The following is a 25,109-nucleotide window of genomic DNA, read 5'->3' as shown; positions in this document are numbered from 1 at the left end:
AATCTGTGCTTCAAAGTAACTTTAATATCCTCCATCTCTTGATTTCATCAGTCGATTTCAAAAGCCAAGAAAAAATGGTAACCTTTTAAATCCTTGAAATGTTAAATCTAGTTTAATTAATTTGTTTTTAACTTAAGTACTTTCTGACTAGATAGGTCCGATTTTATTTATAACCACAGTATCTGTACTTTAACTTGACTATCATTCACTACTTTCCAGGGTAGACCATTTAATTGATCTGTCTGTGTATCTGTTATATATGGAGTTATGAGTTGTTGTAACGTTGGGAGGCGTGACAATGCAGTAATGAACCCAAGTGCAGGCTTTATTCAAAAGAGTGGTCAAACAGGCAGGGTCACACACCAGCAAACAGGTATAATCCAGTGTGAGACAAAACAGGCGAAAGCAGGCAACAAACAATCACAAACAATGTAAACAGTCCAAGGTCAAGACACAAGGCTAGGCACGATAGTGTGGTATATGGGCAACTCTGGTAACGCGGCCCTTTCATTCATTGATCTGCTAACCACTATGTTATGCTCACATGTTCTGATAATAATAGCTTTCTAGGACTAAACATTATTTGAATAATTGGTAAAAAAAATAAATAATTTTTTTTATATCTTAACCCTACTGTTAGACCTACCTGAAAAACTAAAAAGCAATTTATTTAATTCGAAGGCCTGTCGTAATTTTTTATTTGTGCTATCATTATTAATTTCTTTATTTGTGCTTATTTTATTACTGACTGCTTACTTGTCATTTTTTATTCAATTCAAAGTTTGAAATCAAGCTATCTTGTGCTACTGCACCAAAATTACCCCACTGTAAAATAAAAAAAAACACTGAGTGAGCAAAAATTTGTGAGATAGCTAGTTATAATGGTAATTAAATAATGTTTACAAATGTATAAAAGCCTACATTAAAATCGGTCAAATAAATTGGTCTCTTCATTAGAAATTAATTTTTAATAATATTAAAAATATCTGTATGACATTATATTCTGCAGTTCTTCCCTGTTGTACCGAATATCTATACTTTTCAAATGATCATATCGAAGTTAGAAATTCAAATATTGTGACAATTAATTTTGTAGGGTGCCACAAGTTTGTTAAAATTTCCAAAGGGTGCCGCGACTAAGAAAAGGTTGGGAAACACTGCTCTAGTGCACAGAGAATTGCTAAGACAACCAATCAAATTGCCACCTGGTGCTCATCACTGTCAAGGGCACCCAGTGGAGCTCATTTAAAACAACAACAACGACAACAAATGGCGTCTCCTGATTCATAAAAAAGCTTTGATTTTTATGAAATGTTAAGTTTTTTAAGTATAGGTTAAGTAAGAAGAAGTTTATCAGTTCAAATTTCAGTCAGTGCTGTTTGGACAGATAAGAAAAAAACAAACTGCCTGACTGTATTGTTTACAACAGAGGGAGGTCACCATTAAATCACAATTTTTCATTTATGTTGATGATAAGAACCAAAGAATAGCCTAAGGGCTTGCCTAATATTACTCTAAAAGTTATTAAAGGTACTGCAAGTGATTTTTAGGAAATGGTGTGCAGAAAATTATCCAAATTACCTGAAAGATATCTGCTCTGAGTTATCACACATATCCGTGTAACAGACCCAGTCTCTACAAACAATAAATACTTTCTGCTTGTCAATCATTTTGTGTATTTATAGCTGACAGTCCATAGATGGAAAGGCTGAAACTACGAGCGCTTGAGGCATTTTTCTTGAGTTTGTAAGGAGCAAATTGTTCACGATTTCTCATTTGTCAACAATGGCTTGCAGAGCCAAACATCCTAAAAGGAATAACAAGACAAAGAATAAATAAAGAGACAAAGCAAGATTGAACTTTGCTGAAGCGTTTCGTCACTGGAGGGAGATGAGAGCTTCAAAGCACTTGCAGAGTTTGCCTTGCTTCAGCTTGATAGGTACAAATATGTTTGTAGAAAGGCACAAAATATATCTGTAGAAATATGTCTGTAGGCATGTCACTAGAAAGAGGGGACGTGTCTAAAGGCCTGTTTAAACCAAGTATGATAACAATAAATATTAGCATCCATACCGATGCACAATAACATTCTCTTTATTATAAGCATGCATTGCAGTTACGTCGTCTGTTATTTAAAGTCATGGGGATTCTGATTGTCAGTGTTTTTATTGTTCATCAGCTGTAAAAAAACTGTGCTGAAAGTCATTCCCACAATTATCATTGTAGTTGTGTCGTGGACTTTCCTATTTTTATAGATTTAGAATCATTTTTAGAACTTTATAGCTATAGTAGCTATAGATATTGTCCTTGGTACGACGGCCTTAATTCACTGTTATCAAGTTTTGTGAAACATCTAGAATGGCTAACATAGGTTAACTATCACAAATTAAACATCTAGCAGAAAAAAAGTGTACATGTCTACACTTCTGTGCAAAACATTACACAAAGAGGTTATTTTTAGGTTTTTGTCATACATTAGGGGAACTTCAGGGGAACGTCTAGGTTACTTGTGTAACCCTCGTTCCCTGAAGGAGGGAACGGAGACGTTACGTCAGTGACTGACGAATTGGGATCTCGCCCGAGAGTGACTGACTGAATGGGAACTGACTTCATCATGCAAACTAGCTCTAAAAAGTGACGTTAGTTCTAGGACAATTTGTTTACAGATAATTTGCTTAGTGTGGCCACTTGCACAGTAAGTGTCCAACTACATTTTAGGGCTACCGCACATTTACAGGTGATGTGTAAGATAACAGACTGTATCCAAAAGATGGACACATATTTGCATAGAAACAGGAAGCGAAACCGTAATTTGTCTCGGTTCAGTCACAGAGCTGATGCTTTGAAGTGTAGAGATGATTATGGACTTCAGTAGGGGCTCCAAAGCCTCCACTCCTGTCAATCACTTGACTGTGTCCAAAATCAACTCCTTCAAGGTCCTGCAAACCACAATATTACAGGGCCTTAAATAGAAAGCGAACCCTGACTGTTGTAGAAAAGTCTCAACAGAGGATTTACTTTGGGCTACAACTGAGCAAATTCAATTTGACACAGGATTTGATGGTCCAGTTCTAGAAGGCAACCATCAAGTTCATCACCTCCTGAAAGAGGTCAGTCAGTGCAAGGGAGACACAAGTCTTCAGCACATCATTTGTTCAGTAGAAAGAGTTTTTGAGCACTACTCCGAAGGGGGAAAAAGTGTATCCCTTCCCGTTTCAGCTAAATGTTCATTTTTATCATTTCAGTCACTAAAACACTTCAGATGACCTCTAGTCCTTTTTGTACCTACCATTACCTAGACTATTTACCTGTACAAATGGTCAAAACTGTATATACAACAACCCATTTAGCTATTTATATTGAGTTTACATGCAGTTCAACACATCATTTGTTCAGTAGAAAGAGTTTTTGAGCACTACTCCGAAGGGGGAAAAAAGTGTATCCCTTCCCGTTTCAGCTAAATGTTCATTTTTATCATTTCAGTCACTAAAACACTTCAGATGACCTCTAGTCCTTTTTGTACCTACCATTACCTAGACTATTTACCTGTACAAATGGTCAAAACTGTATATACAACAACCCATTTAGCTATTTATATTGAGTTTACATGCAGTTCATACAAAATCAATGCATGACAAACATTTTGTTTCCATATTAAGTGCACTTTCCTCTCTCTCTGTCTCTACACTGCTCAACTTGTATGCTTATATGATTACTGAATTTCTGCTGTTATGTTTGGAAGCAACAGACCAAGTAAAGACCAAGTGCCTAATAAATGCAAACTTCATAAACTCAATTCTGACTCTCATACCAGTGAGAATCTTGTGTTAGTTTGTAGCCTGAGAGCTTCTGCCCTTCTCATATAGGCCACATCCTGACAATCATTATGGCATAAAAAAAACTCAAGCAAACCCCATTACAGCTAATTGCATGCATCACAACTGAGAAGACAGAGACAGACATAGAGATACATATAAGATAGAATGAAAGCCTTTTTGAACTTTAAAGGTATTTCAATCCCAATTCTATTTTACACAGTGTAATTCTATTGCTTATGCTCTTTACATTTTCAGTTTATTCTTTCTTGAACAAAAGTTTATTGTGCCACTCATTGCATTTTTTTCCAACTAGAACGAACACTAACAACAATAAAAGAAAGAGGTTCTATTCATAATGACTTTTAGTTAGGATTAGAATTAGCATTAATGTATGATATCAGAATCTGTCATTGTGGTTTAACTAGTCTCATAATCACTCTTGCTCTTAACTCTTAACCTATTTATGCATGATGATGCATGCATGACTCGCTGATATTCTTGCATCAGATGCATTGATTGTTTAAGGTCCACTGAGCTTCCTGTAATATTCACAGTGTCATTCCTTCTTCTCAGTATATCTCAAGGTTGATTTGAACTCGGTAACACTGATATCTGTGTTATTTGAGAACGGTATTACTTAGATTAATCTAAAACAGAACACTTGTTATCTTCCTTATCATCATTTTGTAATGAATGGTAATTAAATAATTTGATTGTAAGGAGTTGAATGCCTATACATCTGCCCTTCACAAACAACTTATTGCGTTACCCTTGACCCTTTGCTTTGATCACACCTCCTTCTCTCTTGGGCGACACCAATGATCCATCTATCATGGCAGTGATATAACACCCCAAAATACTGCGATAATTCAAGATATTGTAAGATATTTCAAATATAATTCAAATGTGGACACGTGTGCCTTAAATACCCACACAAAAATATAATATTTTGTATTTTTCATATGATAATGTAAAAAAGTAATTGGCTACTATGAAACAAAATCTATTTTATTTGTTTTCACAGGGTAATAGAGTAATTCATGAAGTGTGAAAAACACCTGAAGAAGCTTTTTCTCAAATGTAGAGGTTGTGTGTGAATACATCATGCTATTGAACATTTGTTGCAGACTTTGGGTTTTGAAAGTCTTAATTCATCCTTCCACAAATTATGGCTGAAAAAATGTTTTAAATCAGTCCAGAAAGTCTTAAATTTATAAAGTAATTTTTATGCTCAAATCAATAACAAATATCTGTCAATGATGCAAACTCAAATACTTGTGAGCTCCCTAGAGATTTACATTTAGAGAACATACTGACATATTGTTCCATCCAATTTATTCCAGAAATGTTCTTTTCTTGGTCTCAAAAAGTCCTAAATTTACATTAAAAAAAACCTACCTGTCCTAGCATACTGTAGCCCTGCATTAAGTGCAACTGTTTATGGCACAGATTTCACTTTCAGGTAATGGATTATAGGAAATAAGAAGAACTGATTCTAGTCTGTTGTCTTGCTTCTGTCTCTACATATTTTTTCATGACTTGAGTGCATTTAAATAAGCTTTGTTATGATTGGATGCAATAAAACTTTGTCATTATAAAAGGTCAGTGTTTGGCACATATCCATATCAGACTACAATTAATTGTAAACAATCATTAAGATTTTCACCCCCTCTGGATCTCTATTTTTAAAAAGATATACAAAGGAAAATCTACATGATTCACATGACATGTATGTGTAGTGAAACTGAGCACGTCAGTGGCAATATGCATTCTTACGAATGCTGAAAACAAGCCTGGGTGAACTGCTTTGTAATGATGCGTGGGTGGATATCCACTGCCAGATTCACAGATTCAATCACTCCTACCAGTGTCTCTCTCTTACCTCTTCTTTGTCTCATTCTCTAGGTCTCTCTCTATCCTCCCTAATCTTTTCTTCTCAAATCAAATCAATAAAGCTTCACTGGGTTAATTGTCAACAATAGGATATTATTGCTAGGCATTCGAATGATTGCTTTTAGTAATAATAGCAGCGAAATCTGATTTATGTTTAAGATGTTCCTATAGAATTATTTCTGGACATATTTTTTTGCAGTGTGAAATAACCAAGTCATAATGGCAAATTACTGTCAATACCGACAATATCACACCACTGAGTTTGTGTGTAATGTGTGAATAGACTCCTCCTTAGTACAGTTCAGTGAGCTGATTCAAGCCAAATGAAATGCTTATAATTGAATCTGGTGTGTTTATATTGTTCTTTTTAAATTCTTCAAATGAAATAATAATAATTCCCTGGACCTGTAATGAATATATTTTAATCTAACCAGACAATTAGAAATAAGATCATATTCATAACAGGGGCCTGGTGAGTGTTGACAGAGGCAGTTAAATATAAATATGAAGGCAATAAAATTGGACCAAGACATCCATACTCAATTCCATTCTCATAAGATTATATGGACCATTTCTAGAGCATTTGTTTTTATATTATGTCAGTTTTAGTGTAGGCTAGCACTTTTGGAACAGGAGAAAACTGAGCCACTTGAATTTGTACTTATTAGATCTTTCAAATCTAATTCACTTCAGTGAATTGATTGGCATGTTTGTATAAATTACATTCTTTGCTGCTTAAGCAATTTAGTCACATGAACGAAAACCAAAACAGAGGCAAACTAAATCAAAACAATCAACCAAATCATAAAGGCTTGTAAAATGACATATTTGGACCATTTGGAAAATTAAAGTAAATATTGAAGTGAACTGAAATATAGTCATAATGTATGAGAGAAAGCGAGACAGAGACAGATTCTCACCAAATGCAGGTTCAGTGATCACAGTCTAGCAAAAGAAAAAGGCAGACAAAGACAAAAATGGCTTCCAAAAGAACAAAAGAGTATGTGCTCACATTCTGCTTTATTGCTATGAATTTCAGAATGCAAGAGAGAAGAACTTTGAATGTCTTTCAAACCTCATTCACATTTTCCAAAACTGTCAGAAACAGATCAAATGCAGGAGTTCAAGTCGTGTATAAGCATATTTGAGCCTCAGAAACCAGCCACTGTTTCACCATGACAAGACATATCTGTGTACGTCTACATTCATGTGTAAATATTCATTAAAGCTTTTAATGAATGTTTATTTCGTTATACTGTATATTGTTATTCCAGCAGGAGGATCCAAAGGCTGTTGCACACCTGGTTAGTCTGGCTGTCCAATCTCAGAGATCCACTGTTTATTTATTTAATATTTTCCTTCTTTCTTTTTTGTATTCCACCTAGTAAAGTTGAAATCCCCTGTTTTGACAGGCTTTTTCACAACATGTCCAATAACGGTTGTGTTAGGTGAGTATAGGCAGTCCTTTGAAGCTGTTTGAGTGCATTTGACCATATAAACATTGAAACAGTGAAAGCAATGTGATCCCATACATTTTCTTCCTCCATATGTGGTTGAAAATGGACCTGGACCTGTTTTTAGTGTTCTCCACTTGGGATCTGATGCAGCAAAACGGTTTTTAATAGTAGGTGTTAACAGAGCTACATAGATTAATAGGTACAATATATAGGTTTCAACATGTTTTTTTTATTTTATTTTTTATAAGTTTCAGACACATGTTAGATAAACCAACAAAAGGCTAAAAAACCAACATAGATGCATTGGAAAAAAACATGTCTCTACCTCCATTTGTTTCTCCAAAAACATAATTATGGTACAATTCACTGCAGTTTCCAGCTGAAATGAACACTAGGGGCAGTAAAACAACAAATTTAATTCCTTTTTACATAAATTATGATCATGGCAGATTATAGATTAATAAAGGCATATTTTGCCGTGTTACTTGCACAATATTTGTTATTACTTCAAAACATGGCTTTTCTGACATAGTAAACTTCTCGGTTGCTCACCTGGTACAGCCTTACACTTGTGACACAGAGTGCTCGGGTACATGTCTGAAAGACTTGTAGAAGCAAACTAAACTAAAATAACATGATTGCTTCAGCAAACACATTTTTATTCCACATTTGCTTTTGTTAACACTATCAGTTAGGTTTTAGGGTAGGGTTTAGTGAGGTGGTAGGCTACATTATTTTCAAACACAATAGAGCATTAACCTTTCATGGTAACTCACTGGACATTCCAAATTGCCCCAACCAACGATTAGCTCTACTCACTTGACATTTCAATTTGAAAGTATTGCAAAATGTTCAAGAAGCAGCGTAATCTTTTTTTTAATTCATTTTTTATACGAGGGCTGTAAAAAACTAAAGTTAGGCCTTGCTTGCTTTCCTTAGTAATTAGTTGGTGGTACATCATTAAAGTCAGCATGAAACAGAAATTGTGATTGTCTTTTCTTTGTGACCCATATATCTGAATAAAATGTATAACTCACATTTTAGCTTTGAAAGTGGTGTTAAATTACAATATACATGGCAGAAGGTGAACCTTAACAGATTCTATGCCTAAAATTACCTTTAGCATTTATTTTTTTTAGCATGTTTATTCGGCTCCCTGGTAAATTGTAATTTCCACATTGCTAATATCGTATGTTAAACAACCTTGCCATTAACTTTGAAACATCACTCTTTTGAAATGTTAAAATTAAAACAATTGTCTACAATTCTACAATGCTCACTAGATCGCATAATTCAGTGGAAAATGAATAAATATGATTCTGTCTAAAGAAGTAAAAATGTGTAAATGACAGAATTGTGAGAAGTGGAATGTAACGGAAAAATTGTTAACGTTAACTAGTAGTGTAACTAATTACTGTTGACAGGGAGTAACGTTAGGCGAATAAGTAGAGTACTAATTAGCTACTTTTTGAGGAGTAACGAGAAGCCTAATGAGTAATAATATTCGACTCCCCTGAAAGACATTATGCAAATTGCTTTGTTAAACAACCGTGTTCTTTCAAATAAATGAAGAAATTAAATATTTTGTCTATAATTTCGTGTCAAAATAAATATTTACAACTCCCTCGTCAGATTTCTAGTCATTTGGCGGTGCTGTTACAGGTTGTCAACACTAGGCTAATGGCCACACCTTTCTGTGATTCTTCCTGTGGCCAGGGCCCACTCATCGGCTTTAAATCATCAGCCCCACATACACACAAACACAAACGCAATACTCATCCCGCATATCTCCGCACACACATCGTTTAACAGCGTTTGCGTTGCGCGAAATACCGAGAGAAGCGCATTCATTCCGCCTGCATATAACGGCATAAATCTAGCTGTGGTTAACGGTGCGCGATTCAAATGCTCGCTCGTGCGCGCGCGCTCTCTCTCCCTCTCTGCTCCTGACGTCAGCGAGATTGTCTCGAGCCCAGCGCGCTCTCTCTCCATACCGACCCTCCATTGTACGCACGCTAACGATGCCAGCGCTCGCAGCCGCCGCCGCCGCCCAGTAGAGACCTCCCAGCCCGAGGACAGAGCACCACGACCCCGCTACACAGTGCGAGAGGCGCGCCAAAGACTTATGTTCCAGCCCAACGTTGTCTTTTGCGGGATTTAATGCTCTAGCTAGTCGCCGACAGGGAGAGAGAGAGAGAGTGTGTGTGCGTGAGAGAGGGATAGGGACAGCCTTAGAGAGGGATAAGGAAGAAACACCGAGGATATTTCGCACCCGGACCGTTTTGGAGATAAAAAAAGAGCCGAGGTTCATCTAGCCATGGGATGTACACTGAGCGCAGAGGAAAGAGCGGCTCTGGACAGGAGCAAAGCCATCGAGAAAAACCTCAAAGAAGACGGAGTCACTGCTGCTAAAGATGTGAAATTGCTCCTGCTAGGTAATGCGGAGTGGAGCCCGTCAAATCTAGCTGTATCCTACACATCGCAGTGTCTCATCCGATGAATGCACATATATGGGATCTCTTCATTTTGACAGGCGATCTTACTCCCTTGTGTCTGTGTCTTCTCCACAGGGGCTGGGGAATCTGGGAAAAGTACCATCGTGAAACAGATGAAGTAAGTGGCATGTTTTAAATGACATCCATCAGTCAGTCAGTCAGTGTGCGCTGTGTGAGACACATACGAACCCACCCACCCACTCACTCACACACACACACACACACACACACACCCTCGATTGCTTGATGGCGAATTCTTAGGTCCGCCATATTTTCAAGGAGTTCTCTCTCCACTAGCGTGTTACATACATTGTAGCCGTGACATGATGATATGATGTAGCAGATCCGCAGTAGCCGATGTATATTGGTGGGTTCGGGAAGACGAGGCGCCGTCGATGTGCTGTTCACGAAAATGGTGCTGAAAGTCAACTGGGGAACCGTGTTTCTTAGTCTAATGTTCCATTGGCGTCCACTGACTTCACATCCGTCTGAGTAACATTACCACACTCCACCCCGATTTCGCTTCGTCCTGTGGGCATTTACGGATATCTCTGATGTCTTCCTGTGCATTTGCATTATGACAAACGCCAGAAACGAATCAAATAGGCTACATACGCTTAAATATATATATATATATATATAGCTATAGGCTATTGCGCCCTTCTGGCAAATAATTAAATGGCTGTTCCTTAGATTTTAGAACAATGCAGCATCCTTTTAGAGATTAATATGTAATTTGCCTGAAATATATGCAGTATAGACCGATGACTGGCTTGACCCTTATATATTTTTCTTTCTTTCTTTCCTTTTTTTTTTTTTTACCGATATCCACACTTTTCTACTCGACTGGTTATCGGTTCTTCATGATTGGGTCCATTGATAAATGGTGTCCCCTTCATGGCTATAGGCTATTGCGCCCTTCTGGCAAATAATTAAATGGCTGTTCCTTAGATTTTAGAACAATGCAGCATCCTTTTAGAGATTAATATGTAATTTGCCTGAAATATATGCAGTATAGACCGATGACTGGCTTGACCCATATATATTTTTCTTTCTTTCTTTCCTTTTTTTTTTTTACCGATATCCACACTTTTCTACTCGACTGGTTATCGGTTCTTCATGATTGGGTCCATTGATAAATGGTGTCCCCTTCATGGTACTCATTTTTAATGTACCGTTTTCAAGCTGTTTCATAGCAACCATTCATTTTCAATGGAAGGTACTGGCTTCAAAATAAATTGTTTACCATGTAAATGTGCATAAATATTGTTACATGATTAATAATAATATAATAAATATAATCACAATGCACATTGTTTTATTTTTATTCTATCAAAAATCACAAATAAAACCATTACAATTATTCTGCATATTCTATTTTTCACTTTTAAAAGTCATTTATTAAATGGTAAAAATTATAAAAAAAACACTATCGCTCGCTCCCTACTATGCAGTTAATACGGTGTTAAGAGCCTTCTGTTGACTGTGAATGGTGAAGGCAGAGCTTATATGGCAAATGGTGCCTGGAGATAATGCTGTCGGCAGTGTGTGCGCATGGGGTTGGTGCAACATGAACAGGCCTTCATGCGTTTGCAGTCTGTGTTGGGTTGATACTCATGGTGAAGGAAGAAGGTTTGACACCCAACCAGCTCAACTTCCTCAAGGCCATTTTTATGCACTGACGTTCTCTTTACGCCTCACTGAAAACGATCTGTTCATCTACCTTGCGGTTTGGATGTCCTATCCTCAGTTGAATGTCTTATTAAATGCAACTCCTCTGGTTATTTCCCTCTTTGACTTGCTTTGCAATAATCTATTTATATGGTCACTATCTCTGGTGTGTGGTCTGTGTGTTATAGAATACGTATAGAATAGGCTAATTATGTATATGGTTATTGATAATAGGCGTTAGATTGTAAGTGAGATTTTTATATGTCGAGCTGTATCAAGCGTAGTTTATTGCTCAATGCAAACCATTCGATGAAGAAGCGCCTCCATTCTCAAGTGTGCACGAGCTGCCTTTGTCGAAACGAAATCATTAGCCCTCAGAAAATGTCATTTTATATTTGGTCTGGCTATGCTGTTATATTGTGTGCGTATATTATATGCGTTTGTAATACATTGTGAGGGAAAAACGCATGTAATTAGCACAGGTATGTTTTGAAATAGTGCATCGGAGGATTTCAGGCGGTTTCAGTGATGGACAGCGCCCAGCAGCCTTTTTTTCTGTGATCGGCTTTCTTCGGCGATTTTCGGTTTTCTCCGTCGTTAAGAGCGTTGAACCTGCGGCAAGAGGGAAAACAGGGAATGGATTTGTGAGTCGTTTGCGCGGCCCACACGTGCTCAGAGAGAGGTGCGGTCTGTTTTATTTTCCCAAACACCTACCTACGTTGATTCTTTTGTATTACATCTGTGTATCAATGTTTAATGCCATAAATACAATGCTTAATGTGGGACAATAGCGAAATTAGAAAAATCTGCAAAATCAGCTGACCAGCAGAGCCAGAAGTTAAGCAGGGCAAAAACGCAAATAAATTGCCCAGTTATTTCAAATGGTTCAGAAAATGTACCTATTCCTCTTATTTAACATTTTATATTTCAATATACTGTAGCATAGTTTTTGTGTTGTGATATCTTGTACATTATTCACAGCAAATTCTAAATTTGATATGTATTTCAAGGTAACATTGCCATTGTCTCATTGACAATTTCAGCAATTAATAAATCTGATTGTTGATTTTATGTTTACTAAACAAAAAGGGAGAAAATAAACTTAAGGGTGTATAATGTCTCTAAATATAATAAGTTCATTTCTGGCAATGCTTACAGAATGAGTTCAGGTTGAGGATAAGGAGAAACCAAAATGATATAGTTTATTTTCTTCCGTTTCAAATTGCTTGGTCAGCTTAACAAATTATTGACAGTATTCACTACTGTCCTTTTAAGCTATTGTAGCTAATGCCTCAGGCATATTTCTAAGTCATCCAAAGAGTGATGACTCTTTCCTCTCTAAGGATTCATTGTTGCTCTGATGTGCTTAATTGGGTAATAAGAGTGTATCATGATGGTGCTGGTTAAACTGTTTGGGTCCTAAAGGAGTGCAGCATGTAGCTCTGGGCTTCTTACTGTAATACGCCATGAATTAGTTGCTTTTGCAGGGCTTTTGTTGAGCTTAACTAGATCGTTAAATGTTTTGCCACTGTCACTTACTTAAAATGCTTTTTAGGATATTGCAGATTCAATACAATGTATTGCATTTAATGTAGTTATAATTGTTGCATTGTAAAATGCGTACACTGTGTGTTAGATAGTTTCTAGCCTTTAGTTGAACAGTATTCTGTATTGCATGGCTTGAAAAGGGTGGATGAAACAAGGAGGTGTGCACTTTACATGTCAGAGTAAACCAGGGTATTGGGTGATGTGGGAAAGATGGTGAGAGAGAGAGAGAGGGCACAGCATGAGGAGGGGAGATGTTGGTAAACCCTGTGATTATGATGTAGTTCTCTAGGCAGGCAACAGTGCCTCCATCTGCTTCATTAGTTCAGTGTGAGAGGGGAGTGTTTATGTGTGCACAGGCTGCTCTCAATAGCTGATCACGTCACACATACACGTCTCTCTCTCTCTTTCTGCGCTCATCTTCCTGGCACCTAGTCCTATGGGAATGAAATATGAGCAATTGAAGATGCATTTTGTGGGTTTTGGGGGGAGAGAGAAAAAAAATTGAGTATATAGTGATGAGAGCACTGAGCAGTTTCATAGACCCTGGAGACTGAGCCATGTGTGTTATCATCCTGCATGTCACTTCCTCACCCACGCATGTCATGCATGTATGATCAAAAGCAGCCTTCAGAAAACAGATCAAATGTATATATGATAAGTTCTAAGGTATGATTTGTGCACTGAACACCCTTTACATGCCAGTTGTGGCATATTAAAGCTGTATGTCATCAGGTCCTGTTAAACATGTTTAGACTAGGCGTTGCTGCTATAGTTGACTATTAATGCTAATATTTTGTGCAGCATTGTTTAAAATTTGGGGTCAGAACATTTTATTTGAAAATAAATTAATACTTTTTTAAGCTATGACTTAATCAAAACTGACAGTAAAAACATTTATAATGTTTCAAACAAATTCTTTTTCAAAAATGAACCAAAACATTAAGCAGCACAACTGTTTTTAACATTGAAAATAAGAAACGTTTCTTGAGCGGCAAATCGTTTCTGAAGGATCATGTGACATTGAAGACTGGAGTAATGGCTACTGAAAATTTAGCAGCCATTAAAATAATTTTAAATATATTGAAATATAAAACAGTTATTTTAAATTGTAGTCATATTTCACAATACTACAGTTACTGTATTTTGATCAAATAAATGCCTTGATTAGCATAAGAGACTTCTTTCAAAACCATAAAATTATACTGACCCTAAAACTGATCTAGAAGTTAGTGTACAGTAAACTGTTATAGCAAAATCAATTATTTTATTAAGTGATTTTGGAGCAAGTTTGCATTCACCAATATAATAAAGGAACTGTGCTTATGTTGCGGACATCTGAGATAGGCTAAGTTAATTTGAAGTGAAAATACAAGCCAAACTTATTGCAAATCGCTCTGAAACTAATCAAGTGTCGCCCAGAGACTAACAGAAACTGTAAGCAAATAGGACATCACAATGTAGACTGAATCTAAAAACGGAGATGTGAAGAAATTTCAATTACACACTCTTTGTGAATAATGCTGGACTTGCCAAAAAAAAAAAATGCTGACGATGTGGTGAATATTTTGAGTCACATAAAGTAAATATTGACTAGATTACTTTTCTTCTGAAGTAACAATGAGTTGTGAAAGCCCTAATTTAGACTATTTTCCCATCTAAACAATGTCGGTTCTGTTGTCTAATCCGTGAACTGTAATCCAAGGCCACTCGTCATATTATCCTTTAAAAGCGGACTTCTGCTGCTGGATAGACTGGATAGGATTAAAAATGTTTGTTTTTTCTAAAGTGATCCCTGCAGTATGCAATATGCTGGGCTGTCCTGTAGCTGGCTAATTGAAGGGTTGAAGCAGAGGACCCAGCTGTTCAGTTACACTCCATCTGCATGGCCATGAAGCTAAACTCTGGCCATGTACTTGAGTAGCCGAGCATGAAACATCATGTCTCTAGTATCTAGAAGACGTTATGTGTTGAGTTATTGGTATCCGATGAAGGTTTAGATGAAGAATACTGTAAGATACAGCAATAATAGTGGCACAGTTGTAATGTCAGATTATTTTTCTTAGGGAATTAATTATTATTAATGAACAATTAATTAGTTGACTATTGATGCTGAATTAATTATTATTAATTAATTCAGGTTTTGAGAGGACTCGAATCTGAAAATTCGGAGTCAACCTGATTAGAACTGATTTCAAATTTGATAGTTTACACTTTATCAACGGTCGTCCAGCGAGACGTTAACGTCCGTGTATATGACCAATTCTGTTCATATTACTTTGTGGCCAACGACACATAAACAAAATGGTAATTTTATTAATTTTGAGCAAGGTAACAAGGATCTAGGCAGAGTTTTAACTTTAAAATGACAATGCAAGACAATGATTCTTTATAAATGAAACAAGAATTTATTGACTATTCTAGATTACATTGACCTAAGCTAAGACATACACATATACACACACACACATACAGTTCTGAAGAATGAAAGTTACGGAGTTTGTATGAAGTTCCCAAAGTTCTAACTCGTTTTCCACGAGTGGTTTTAAATTCTACCTGAGAGAATCACAAAGCAGAGATTTGTCTTACGTTTACTGCTTAATTATCAATTCAGCACCGATTTCAGCAGATAGGAGCTTTGTTTGTACTTGCGTTTTGCTGAAATCTGAGAAGCGGAGGGGTTTCCTCGTTGCCTGAGGGAGTCCTGGCTTTTGATTGGTTGCTGAGATGACGTCGTGATGGCGTCCTTTGGGGAGAGCCCTCCGTGGTGATTGGTTGGTTTCTTGATGACGCAGAGGCTTGAGCAGTTCTTCTGAAAGTCTGAGTTTGCGAGACTTTAGGCTTTTGAAGATCTCTGGCAATCACAAAGTTTCAACTGAAGTGTTTGAGTTTTGGATGACCGATCGCATTGATGGTAAGCGTGTGAGCACAGGTTGGAGTGCTATTAACACGGCGAAAGGCGAAGAAGCAAGCGAGTGCTTTACATGTTTCCCGTTGGGAATATTTCTGCAAGTTTGAATAACTTCTTATAAACAATATTATCACCAGAAAATGATGCCGGATAACAATTTTTCATTCACGCCAATGTTTGGTGAATAAAGCAAGCTTTCATTCGACATTAAGCTTAACATATCAATAGCTTTATCTGCTAAAAGGAGTTAAACACATTGATTAAAGTTGCAAAGTTACATTTTAACACCTCAAGCATATATAATGCATACAACATATTATTTGTGAATATAGTTGCCCTTTTATACTTAAATGATTGTCTTTTGAAATTGTCTGTTGTAAGTTTTCTGTCCCTTTGTCTGACTGGGATTATCAATTTATGTGTTAAATGGTCATTTCGTATCATGCATCTGGTCCCTGAAAGCCCGTAAAACAAAGATAGTTTGTATCCTAGTTTGAGTTAGGGTCTTAGCACTGCTTTTCTTTGAGTCTCTTGAGAAGATAAGCCAAAGGTGACAGGAACTGCTGAGACACTGAACTGACCCTGTATTAGGGCTGGACGATATGGCCAAAATTTATATCACGATATATTTCTTAATTTCGGTCGATACGATATAATTCCGATATCGATATGAACACTATTAAAAAACCTCATAAAAACGGCCAAGAACGGCCACAACAGATGTCTGTACCTACAAACTTATGAAAAATTAATTTGCCACCTCTATGAAACCTACTCCTATAAAACTATATAATATTTTAGGAAAAAAATGGCGCAAATAAATACATGTTCACCTTTTATTGGTATTTAGCCTTCATAAAAACAAAAAATGTGAAATCACTGTCAAATAAATGTATCCTAGTTTGAGTTAGGGTCTTAGCACTGCTTTTCTTTGAGTCTCTTGAGAAGATAAGCCAAAGGTGACAGGAACTGCTGAGACACTGAACTGACCCTGTATTAGGGCTGGACGATATGGCCAAAATTTATATCACGATATATTTCTTAATTTCGGTCGATACGATATAATTCCGATATCGATATGAACACTATTAAAAAACCTCATAAAAACGGCCAAGAACGGCCACAACAGATGTCTGTACCTACAAACTTATGAAAAATTAATTTGCCACCTCTATGAAACCTACTCCTATAAAACTATATAATATTTTAGGAAAAAAATGGCGCAAATAAATACATGTTCACCTTTTATTGGTATTTAGCCTTCATAAAAACAAAAAATGTGAAATCACTTCAATGTTCGTTTGTGTCTGCTCACAGATTAAATGGTTTTGGATTTTTGAATACAGAAATCCTACACAGTGTAGACGAGAGTGTGTTTCACTTCTCCTGGAAGTGGGACTTAAGCTCTACAGCAGTCTAAATTTCAGTTGTTACACTCTGGAGCTGAGTATTTATATATAATAATCAAGCGTAGTGTTAGTTCTGGCAGGTCACGTTAGTCAAGTTCGCATCAGCTGACTCTCAGCTGATCCCCATCTACCTATGGGAATACGACACCTATCTAAGCATTCATATATAAGGTCCCTCAGTATTATCAGCAGTTTTCGCATTGCTCAATAGCTAATTAAATGGCGAATTTGTTCCATTTAATGCTCTCAGGTTATCTGCAACATGCATGTTGCTAAGGCTATCCGTGTTGTTTAGGCTTGTTTAGTTGTTTTCAGTTAAATGCTTCTGCTAGTTTATGCGAATGTGCAGTACTTATCTTTTGTCACTGGCAACATGCGTGTCGCTGCAATATGCTGTGCTTAACGGGGGGTTTAATGTCATTTCATGCATTCTGAGTTATTTACACTGTTAAGAGTTGGATTCTTATGCACACGCGCACTCAGCGACCCAAGCGAGAACAAGACTGTGCCGCTTAACGTGTTTCCTCCATGGTTACGGAAGTCATCGTTGTAGCTGTAGTAATGCAGTTACTTGCTCGAGAAAACTAGGATGTTCGAGAGGAACTACACTAGCCTGCCTCCGGCTGGAGAGAGTAGCCGCTTGCTCCTGGTAATGACGCTCTCGCAGTGTTTGCATACTCTTTCACAGATGAAGTGAATTAAATGCAATATTTGTCAAATACACAGACGTTTCAGAAAGTTTTCATAAAGCAACAGAAACATATGCTTTTATCAGTGTTTTTTGAAACGTGACTCAATATAACTCTAAAAATGATTTTACTGATTGTAATGTTTTATTTTTATTTATTTAAAATGTTAAGAATTAAAATTTTGTATTTATTTATTTATTACATAATTAAAATTGTAATAATGACTGTTCATAGATTATCAGCAATAACATGAACGTAATGATCTGTTTATTGGTGTCAGAGAACATTTTAATATCGATGTGTCCCTTGAGATATGATAATTTCATTTTATGAAGTGCAGACATTGTACAGGAAATCCATTAATTAAATACATATTTGGTTCAATATCATACACTGTGTTTGGTTCCTTTAGTTAGCCTTTTAAGAGTAGTAGGTGTATTCTCTGACCCCATTGGGTTTAACTTGGACCTTTACTGAACCCTGCACGTTTTCAGATGTATTGTTCAAAGGTTCAAAGTAGATGTAAATTGAAGAGGCCAAAGAGGTTTCTGACCAAATTGCCGCCACTGGCACTTGTCTATCATGGCCTCCTAATAATCCCCATCCACTTGATTGGCTCTATAACTCTCTCTCCTCTTCACCTGTAGCTGGTGTGTGGTGAGCGCACTGACGCCATTGTCTTGTGGCTGCCGTCGCATCACTGGTGGTAGTTGAGGAGAGACCACCCCCCACATGATTGTAAAGCACTTTGTGTGTACAGCAATACACATTAAAACGCTTCATTCATTCATTCATTCGGTCAAGAGGTCAGTTTGGGTGGGTAAAGCCTATTTTAATGCAAAGAAAGGAAATTAGCATTGACACAAAGCACCCTTGCTTGTGACTGCTGTACTGCTGGCTCTGTTATTGGCAACTGCAGTAGTGTGCAGTATGCAGATTACAAGGCCATTTACAGCTTTACATCGATTTTCCACTTGCAAATCTTCCTATAGAAAGATTAGATATTTTAATGTACTAAGTGCTGCAAGTGCAGTGGGTTTAGGTGGGGCTGTGACACACTTGCAAACCATAATGTGTATGTGTGTGTGTTTGGGGAAGCTCTGAGTCACTATAGAAGGGGAAAGGGAAGGAGCTCTGATGAAACACACAGGCTGGTGAAATGAACTGTAAAAATTATAGCTTCCCCATCCATTTTTGATTTTCTCTCTGTCAGTGATCTTCTGACTGTCTGTCTGACTCTCTGTCCCTCTGTAATAGAGGGTGTTTCATGTGTCTTGCTGATGTGATTGGAGTTGACTGAGCACAGGGAGAACAAACGGTTCTCATGTATTAATTTCCCAGAGCTCTGGCTGTAATACTCTGCCGTGATGCCCTCTGACTTGGCCCACAGACACTGTGTGACTTTCAACAAGACAAACCTCAATTCTTTTTGAGTTGACTTTCGCTCCGCATGGCCCTCTAATATGATTATTCAATGTGTGTATTTGTTTCTATACCTGTGCCATGGCAACATGTATTTTGCATCTGATTTGTGAATGCTACTAGGTATGCAAAGCCATCAAACCAAATTCTGTTAAACATGCAACATTCAGATCACATATACCCATAGCCGTGGGAACGTATTTTGAGCAGGGGGGACTGAGAAATAAAACCGGGGTGGGTGGGTTTGGTCACGTGTAGAGGTCAACCGATTGATCGGCCGGACGATTAATCGGCCGATTTTTGGCATTTTTTAATTAATCGGCATCAGCCAATTGTGCTGCAAATTAAGCTGATTTATAGGCAGGCGCATCTGCGGGCAGCTAAGCGTCACTGTGGAATGCCGGAGAATCTCTCTCCGGCTGCGTGAGAGACGGAGCAACTCACACTCTGCAGCCGCTTCTTGTTCACACAGCTTCAGCTAATGATGGCAGGGCAAAACGTAGCGTAATTGCGTTTTACCCTACTAGAATTGGTGCCGGAAAGTTATCATATTCATAAGTGCAACAAGTAATTTGCTTGTGAAAGTAGAAACACATGCAATTCAGACGAAACTTCTGGGCTGATTATAACGTGCACGTTAACTTTCCTCATGAAATGTGTGTAGGTCCAACAATAGCGTCCACGATGTCATCCCTCGTGGCCAGTGCACTCTAAGCAGTTATGAGCAGCGGGCTGTGTAATATGTGTGAACTCTTTTATTTTTGTTATCACTTGGCCATTTGACTTATAGCAGTTTCCAGTGTTTCCCATACATTGAGTAAATAGATTTTCCAAAAGGCTTATACTTTGTTGAATAAACTGAGCACTGCGTGTTTCAAAATTAAAATGTATCACAGTTGTTTTTATATGAATGTATCTTTGAATGTATTTTCGTCTTCAGAAAAGCTTGTCATTTTCATTTCGTCTTTCCTGTAATGCCTGATAAAGTAGCATTTGTGAGTGCAGTGTTTATTCGATTACAGCCGTTACCAGGGAAACCGTTATATCTCCCGCTCCAATAGCACCTCCTGCTGGCAGTTAATGAATTTGCATTTGCAAGTCTGTGGGAAACACTGGTGTCTGTCAGCAAACATAAACAAAAAGTATGCTTCAGAACCTGAGAAGGTGCTTAAATTTTGAGCCATGTATTATTACTCTGAATTAGGCTACTACTACTATTACTATCTTGTACCCTGCAATAATCATTTACTCAAACTCACTTTCATGAGATGAAGGAGAAAAAAAAATCGGCCAAAAAATCGGCATCATATATCGGCCATCGGCTGCCCTGATTTCTAAATATCGGCATCGGCATCGGCCAGTGAAAAACCCTTATCGGTCGACCTCTAGTCACGTGACGAGAGTGATGTGAGACTCTATGATCCAAAAGTGCACCTTTTGTTAATAAAAGTTTAATTTCTTCATTTAATATAAGCGTCTTTATTGTTGCTGTTTTCATTAAAAATAAGTAAATAAATAAATAAAACAATGAACCATAAACTAAGCATTTGTTTTAAAAGAGGGGAAATACCTTATTTATTTAGGTTACAACGCAAGTAGGCTATATCCGTCTTATTCATTTTGTTAATAAAAGTTAGATGTTTAATATAGGCCTATGCAAATTTGCCATTGTACTATTTTATGGCTGAGGTGTTTTAATTAATAGGCTAATAATGAACCGCAAACTATGATCGTTTTAAAGAAAGGGGAAATCCAAAGACTGTTTATTTATTTGTGTTACAATGTGGATAAAACATATTTTCCTTATTCATATTGTTAATTAAAGTTAAATGTTTTGCTGTTTTATTGTATAGACTTTTTAAAATAATAATAATAATGAGCCACAAACTAAGCATTCGTTTGAAGTAAGGGGAAAATCCAAAAACCTTTTATTTATTTGTTACAACGCGGGTATGTCTTATTCGTTCTGTTAATAAAAGTTTTATGTTTAATATAAGCTACTTTGTCATTGTAGTATTTAGTGCTGTGTTCAAAATATCGATACGACGATGTATCGTCACAGAGATTTGACGATACGAGTATCGATACAGCTGGCCCTGTGAGTGCGTGATCGGTGTGTGTGACTGCACTTAACATCAAACTGCTTCTGTTCGGCTAGGGTCACTTTGAACTCATGCATCTTCGGAAGCAGAGCTGCGCGGAAAATTTACAAAAAATGTTGTGCACACCGCCACGCGTAACGACGTTGCACGCACTCAAAGCGAACTTGCAGACGTGTCGAATATAAATCAGCCTTAAATCAGCCTTGAGCGTGTGTGCGTTAGATACAGTGAAGACAGCGCGTTGGTTTAGAACTCTTCTAATTTAAATTTTTTAATTGTAGAGAGTGTGTTAATTTGTGCGATGATAACCTACCAGCAATGTAAATGATTTTTTAAACATATTAGAATGAGTACATTACAATATAAATGTATTAGAACGAGTACATTATTATTTATAGGCTTAAAAAAAGATACAAACAATCAGAATATTGTACCTTGGGGAGTGCACAATGTAAACATGAAACATATGCCATTGCCTATATTGTACTGTGGTACAGTTATGGAGGCCCTTCATACAACTGCCTGCTCTGCCAATAGTTAGAAATGGCACTATAGTAAGCAGTGTTTAATAAACAGCTGTTTTTCTAAATTCTGCTGAGGTGAAATTCAGTGCAGTCATGTATCGTGATATTTATCGTATCGTGGCCTCTGTATCGTGATACGTATCGTATCGTGACTTTGCTGGTGATACACAGCCCTAGTAGTATTGCTGATGTTGTGTGTGGGATGTTTTTTTCATTAAGAGTAATACTGAATCAACCTTATGCATTAAATTTGTTCCAAGAATAGGAAAGATCTAACGTTAAAGTTAAAGCGCTGCAGATGCGAGAATGTGAGATTGATTGCTGCTGAGGTAAATAGGGCTGCACAATTGATCGGAATTAAATCGCAAAGGCGATAAATTGCGATTAGGCAGAAGCTGCGAATGTCATGCGTATCTTTCAGTGAAGCACGGTTCTGGGATCAGCATTAAATCTCCATCCGAAGGCCAGAGGGCACTCTCGCTCTGAAACTCCAAATACGCCCAGCAGAAGAAAGCCAGGAAATCCCTATAGCAGCTGCTGAATAAACAGAAGATTTAACTGCTTTGATTAATTCAACGTGACTAATAAACACACGACTATGACAATATATGGTTTATCTGAATTCGTCTTATTATAATTTTTATTATAATAAAGTGTATAAAAATGCAATGCTAATCGACATAGCAGGGCTATAGACTAACTTTTTGCACTGGTTGCACTGGTGCGCCTAACTTTTTTTCTTAGGTGCACCAGCACAAAATTTAGGTGCACCCAAATTTTCGACCGCATCGCATTTAACACCGCAGTTTTACAAGTTCTAGTCTTGCCTGTGAGGCATACAGGTAGGCATATTATTGACATAGGCTACATGACATGACATGGCTTGGGCATGGGCATGCTCAACCTCAATGTGTCTAATCGGTATATTCACCGGTCTTCCTCTCCGCAAGATACGACCATACACTATGACGCATTCTTTTGTGGCGATATCTGTGTCTCCGTCGATCAGGAATGCCATGTACACAGAGTACGCACTGTTCGCTATTTGCACAGACGTCTTTTTTTTCAATGTATCTGCGATGACTCCTATAAATTGGGCGCACGCGACATCATTGCTGTACGTCGGGTTTACGTTCAAGCCATTTTTCTTCTTAAGAATTATTTCGGACTTGAACTGAGTGAAGGGAAGTTCTTCTTTTGCAATATTGTAGGCAACTTTAAACTTGATTATCATCTCGGCCTCGTCTGATGATCTGTTTGCTGCTGCCTGCCGCTGAAAGGCAGCGGGGAGAGGGGACACTTGGGCAGTGCATTTATCGCAGCATGTAATGTGTTTTATAGATTAGGGTGACCATACGTGCCATTTTCCCAGGAAGCGTCCTGGCCAGGATTTCTATATTTCTATATCCTGGCCAGGACACGTCCTGGGAAAATGGCACGAATGGTCACCCTATTATAGATGCATTGTGCTTTTTCATCGTTTCAATTCGAAGTGTATTAGAACCAGTCACAAATGCACTATTGCCGGCCATGGTCTTCCCACACTACTTACAGTAAATGCAGTGCATTATATTATCGGCTTTACTGTATCTTAGCCAGGGGAATTGGTCAAGCCACTTTCTTCGAAATGTATACACTTTCCCCCTTTTAATTTCAGTGGGCTCTGGCTCGGACTCGATCGTATGTGGCTCATTATCTAATGCCGTCTCCGGACCAGGGCTTGACATAACCTGGGAGGTTGATGGCTCCGTGTCAGATTATTGGTTATGATTTTTGGACGGATCAGGCCTTAACTTAACATTCTTAATGAAAAAGATGTAAATCGTTCTTTTCATCTTCTCTCATCATCCGCGGCTACATCCACTCTGTTTATCTGACGGGCCTAGGCTACTCACCTCTCTCTGCGTGACAGCAGCACACACATTTTCTAACGTACACACACGTACAGGAATATCTGGACCACGGCCAATCAGAGGGGGGGTCCGCCCTTCACTATCTCTGATTGGTTTAGACCACGATATGGGCCTAATGTGTGTCTGTTGTTGAACCACAGGGAGACTTTCATAGTGGCGGAGACTTTTTTTCCCCCTCGAACGGCAGATTTTTTTTAGTCGCACCATTGAGAAATTAGCTCGCACTCTAGAGCACTGCATAGCCTTTATCACTGCTTAGAATACTATGAAATATGTTGCGTGCCTTATTCTGTGTAAGAAGCCACATCATCTCAGAAGGATTTATTTTTAAACACTCGACTGACATTATGAAGTGAGTTTGGAGTAAAAACATGTTATTAAATGTGGTATTTTCACGTGCTTTCAGATGAAGCAGCATTTACTACACAGAGCTGTAGTTCATTGACAAGCTACGCAAACAGCTTTCATAATTGTAGAACGATTTCTTCGATTTCATAATCGTGCGATTATGAACGCAATTTTTCGTAGCTTGGCTCTGTGTAGGGCTGTGCAATTAATCGAAAAACTATTTCGATTTAGATTTTGGCCTCCAACGATTATGAAAATACAATAATCGATTATTATGCCCCCATTCCTCCTCCTTTTCCAGCGCTGCACTTTCGTTCCTCCATAAAAGCCCAATTTCAAGTGCAAATCAGTAAAATCATGTAAAGTGACTTTTGCAAAATGGGACGTGCTTGATTTATTTAAGTATATTTATTCATGTTTTTAAAAGCGTGAAAGAGAACTTGCGCTGCTCCTCAGGAAGATATATGCGCTCAGAGACGGAGCAGAACATGGACATGTAAAGTCATCTTTTAGCTCAAGGTGCGTGCCTAAATGGTCAAATACATGCAAAAATGTGTCAAAATGCGGAAAAAAAATGTGAAAAAAAGTCTCCGCAACTATGAAAGTCTCCCTGTGGTTCAACAACAGACACACATTAGGCCCACTTAGTGATTATTCATGTATACCTTCGTCGGTCATGTAATAAATGAACGTAAAGCGTTGAGAATAAAAATACGCATGTAACGGTAAATTGGATCCGTGCAGCTCTTAAAGTGACCACGGGCTATTTTCCTGCTGCTACTGTGTGCTTAATATTAATCAAACAACAAAAGACAAATTCAAAATCACACACTGCTCTTGAGTGAAGGACTTTTGTAGCTTTAATAAGAAACAAAAAAGTTTAATTCTTACAGTGAAGACTATGCTGTTTTA

At 37.6% G+C, this 25,109-nt stretch overlaps 1 protein-coding gene across 2 annotated transcripts in view; it reads left to right on the top strand.

Moving 5' to 3' along the window:
- The first annotated feature begins 9,002 nt into the window (after nt 1-9,002).
- gnao1a (guanine nucleotide binding protein (G protein), alpha activating activity polypeptide O, a) overlaps nt 9,003-25,109 on the top strand; it is a 137,628-nt gene continuing 121,521 nt past the window's right edge. The window contains exons 1-2 of one of the 2 annotated variants that reach the window (XM_016270001.1): nt 9,003-9,603; nt 9,739-9,781. In XM_016270001.1, the coding sequence (XP_016125487.1) occupies nt 9,486-9,603; nt 9,739-9,781 (161 nt within the window). In that variant the 5' untranslated portion in view covers nt 9,003-9,485. The remainder of the gene's footprint in view (nt 9,604-9,738; nt 9,782-25,109) is intronic. The other variant, XM_016270002.1, reaches the window with a different exon arrangement.

The sequence above is a fragment of the Sinocyclocheilus grahami genome, unplaced genomic scaffold, assembly GCF_001515645.1.
Source record: "Sinocyclocheilus grahami isolate Dianchi unplaced genomic scaffold, SAMN03320097.WGS_v1.1 scaffold55.1, whole genome shotgun sequence".
NCBI classification, from domain to species: domain Eukaryota; kingdom Metazoa; phylum Chordata; class Actinopteri; order Cypriniformes; family Cyprinidae; genus Sinocyclocheilus; species Sinocyclocheilus grahami.
Note: the sequence above shows the minus strand (reverse complement) of the source record. Positions and strands in the feature narration are given on the sequence as shown.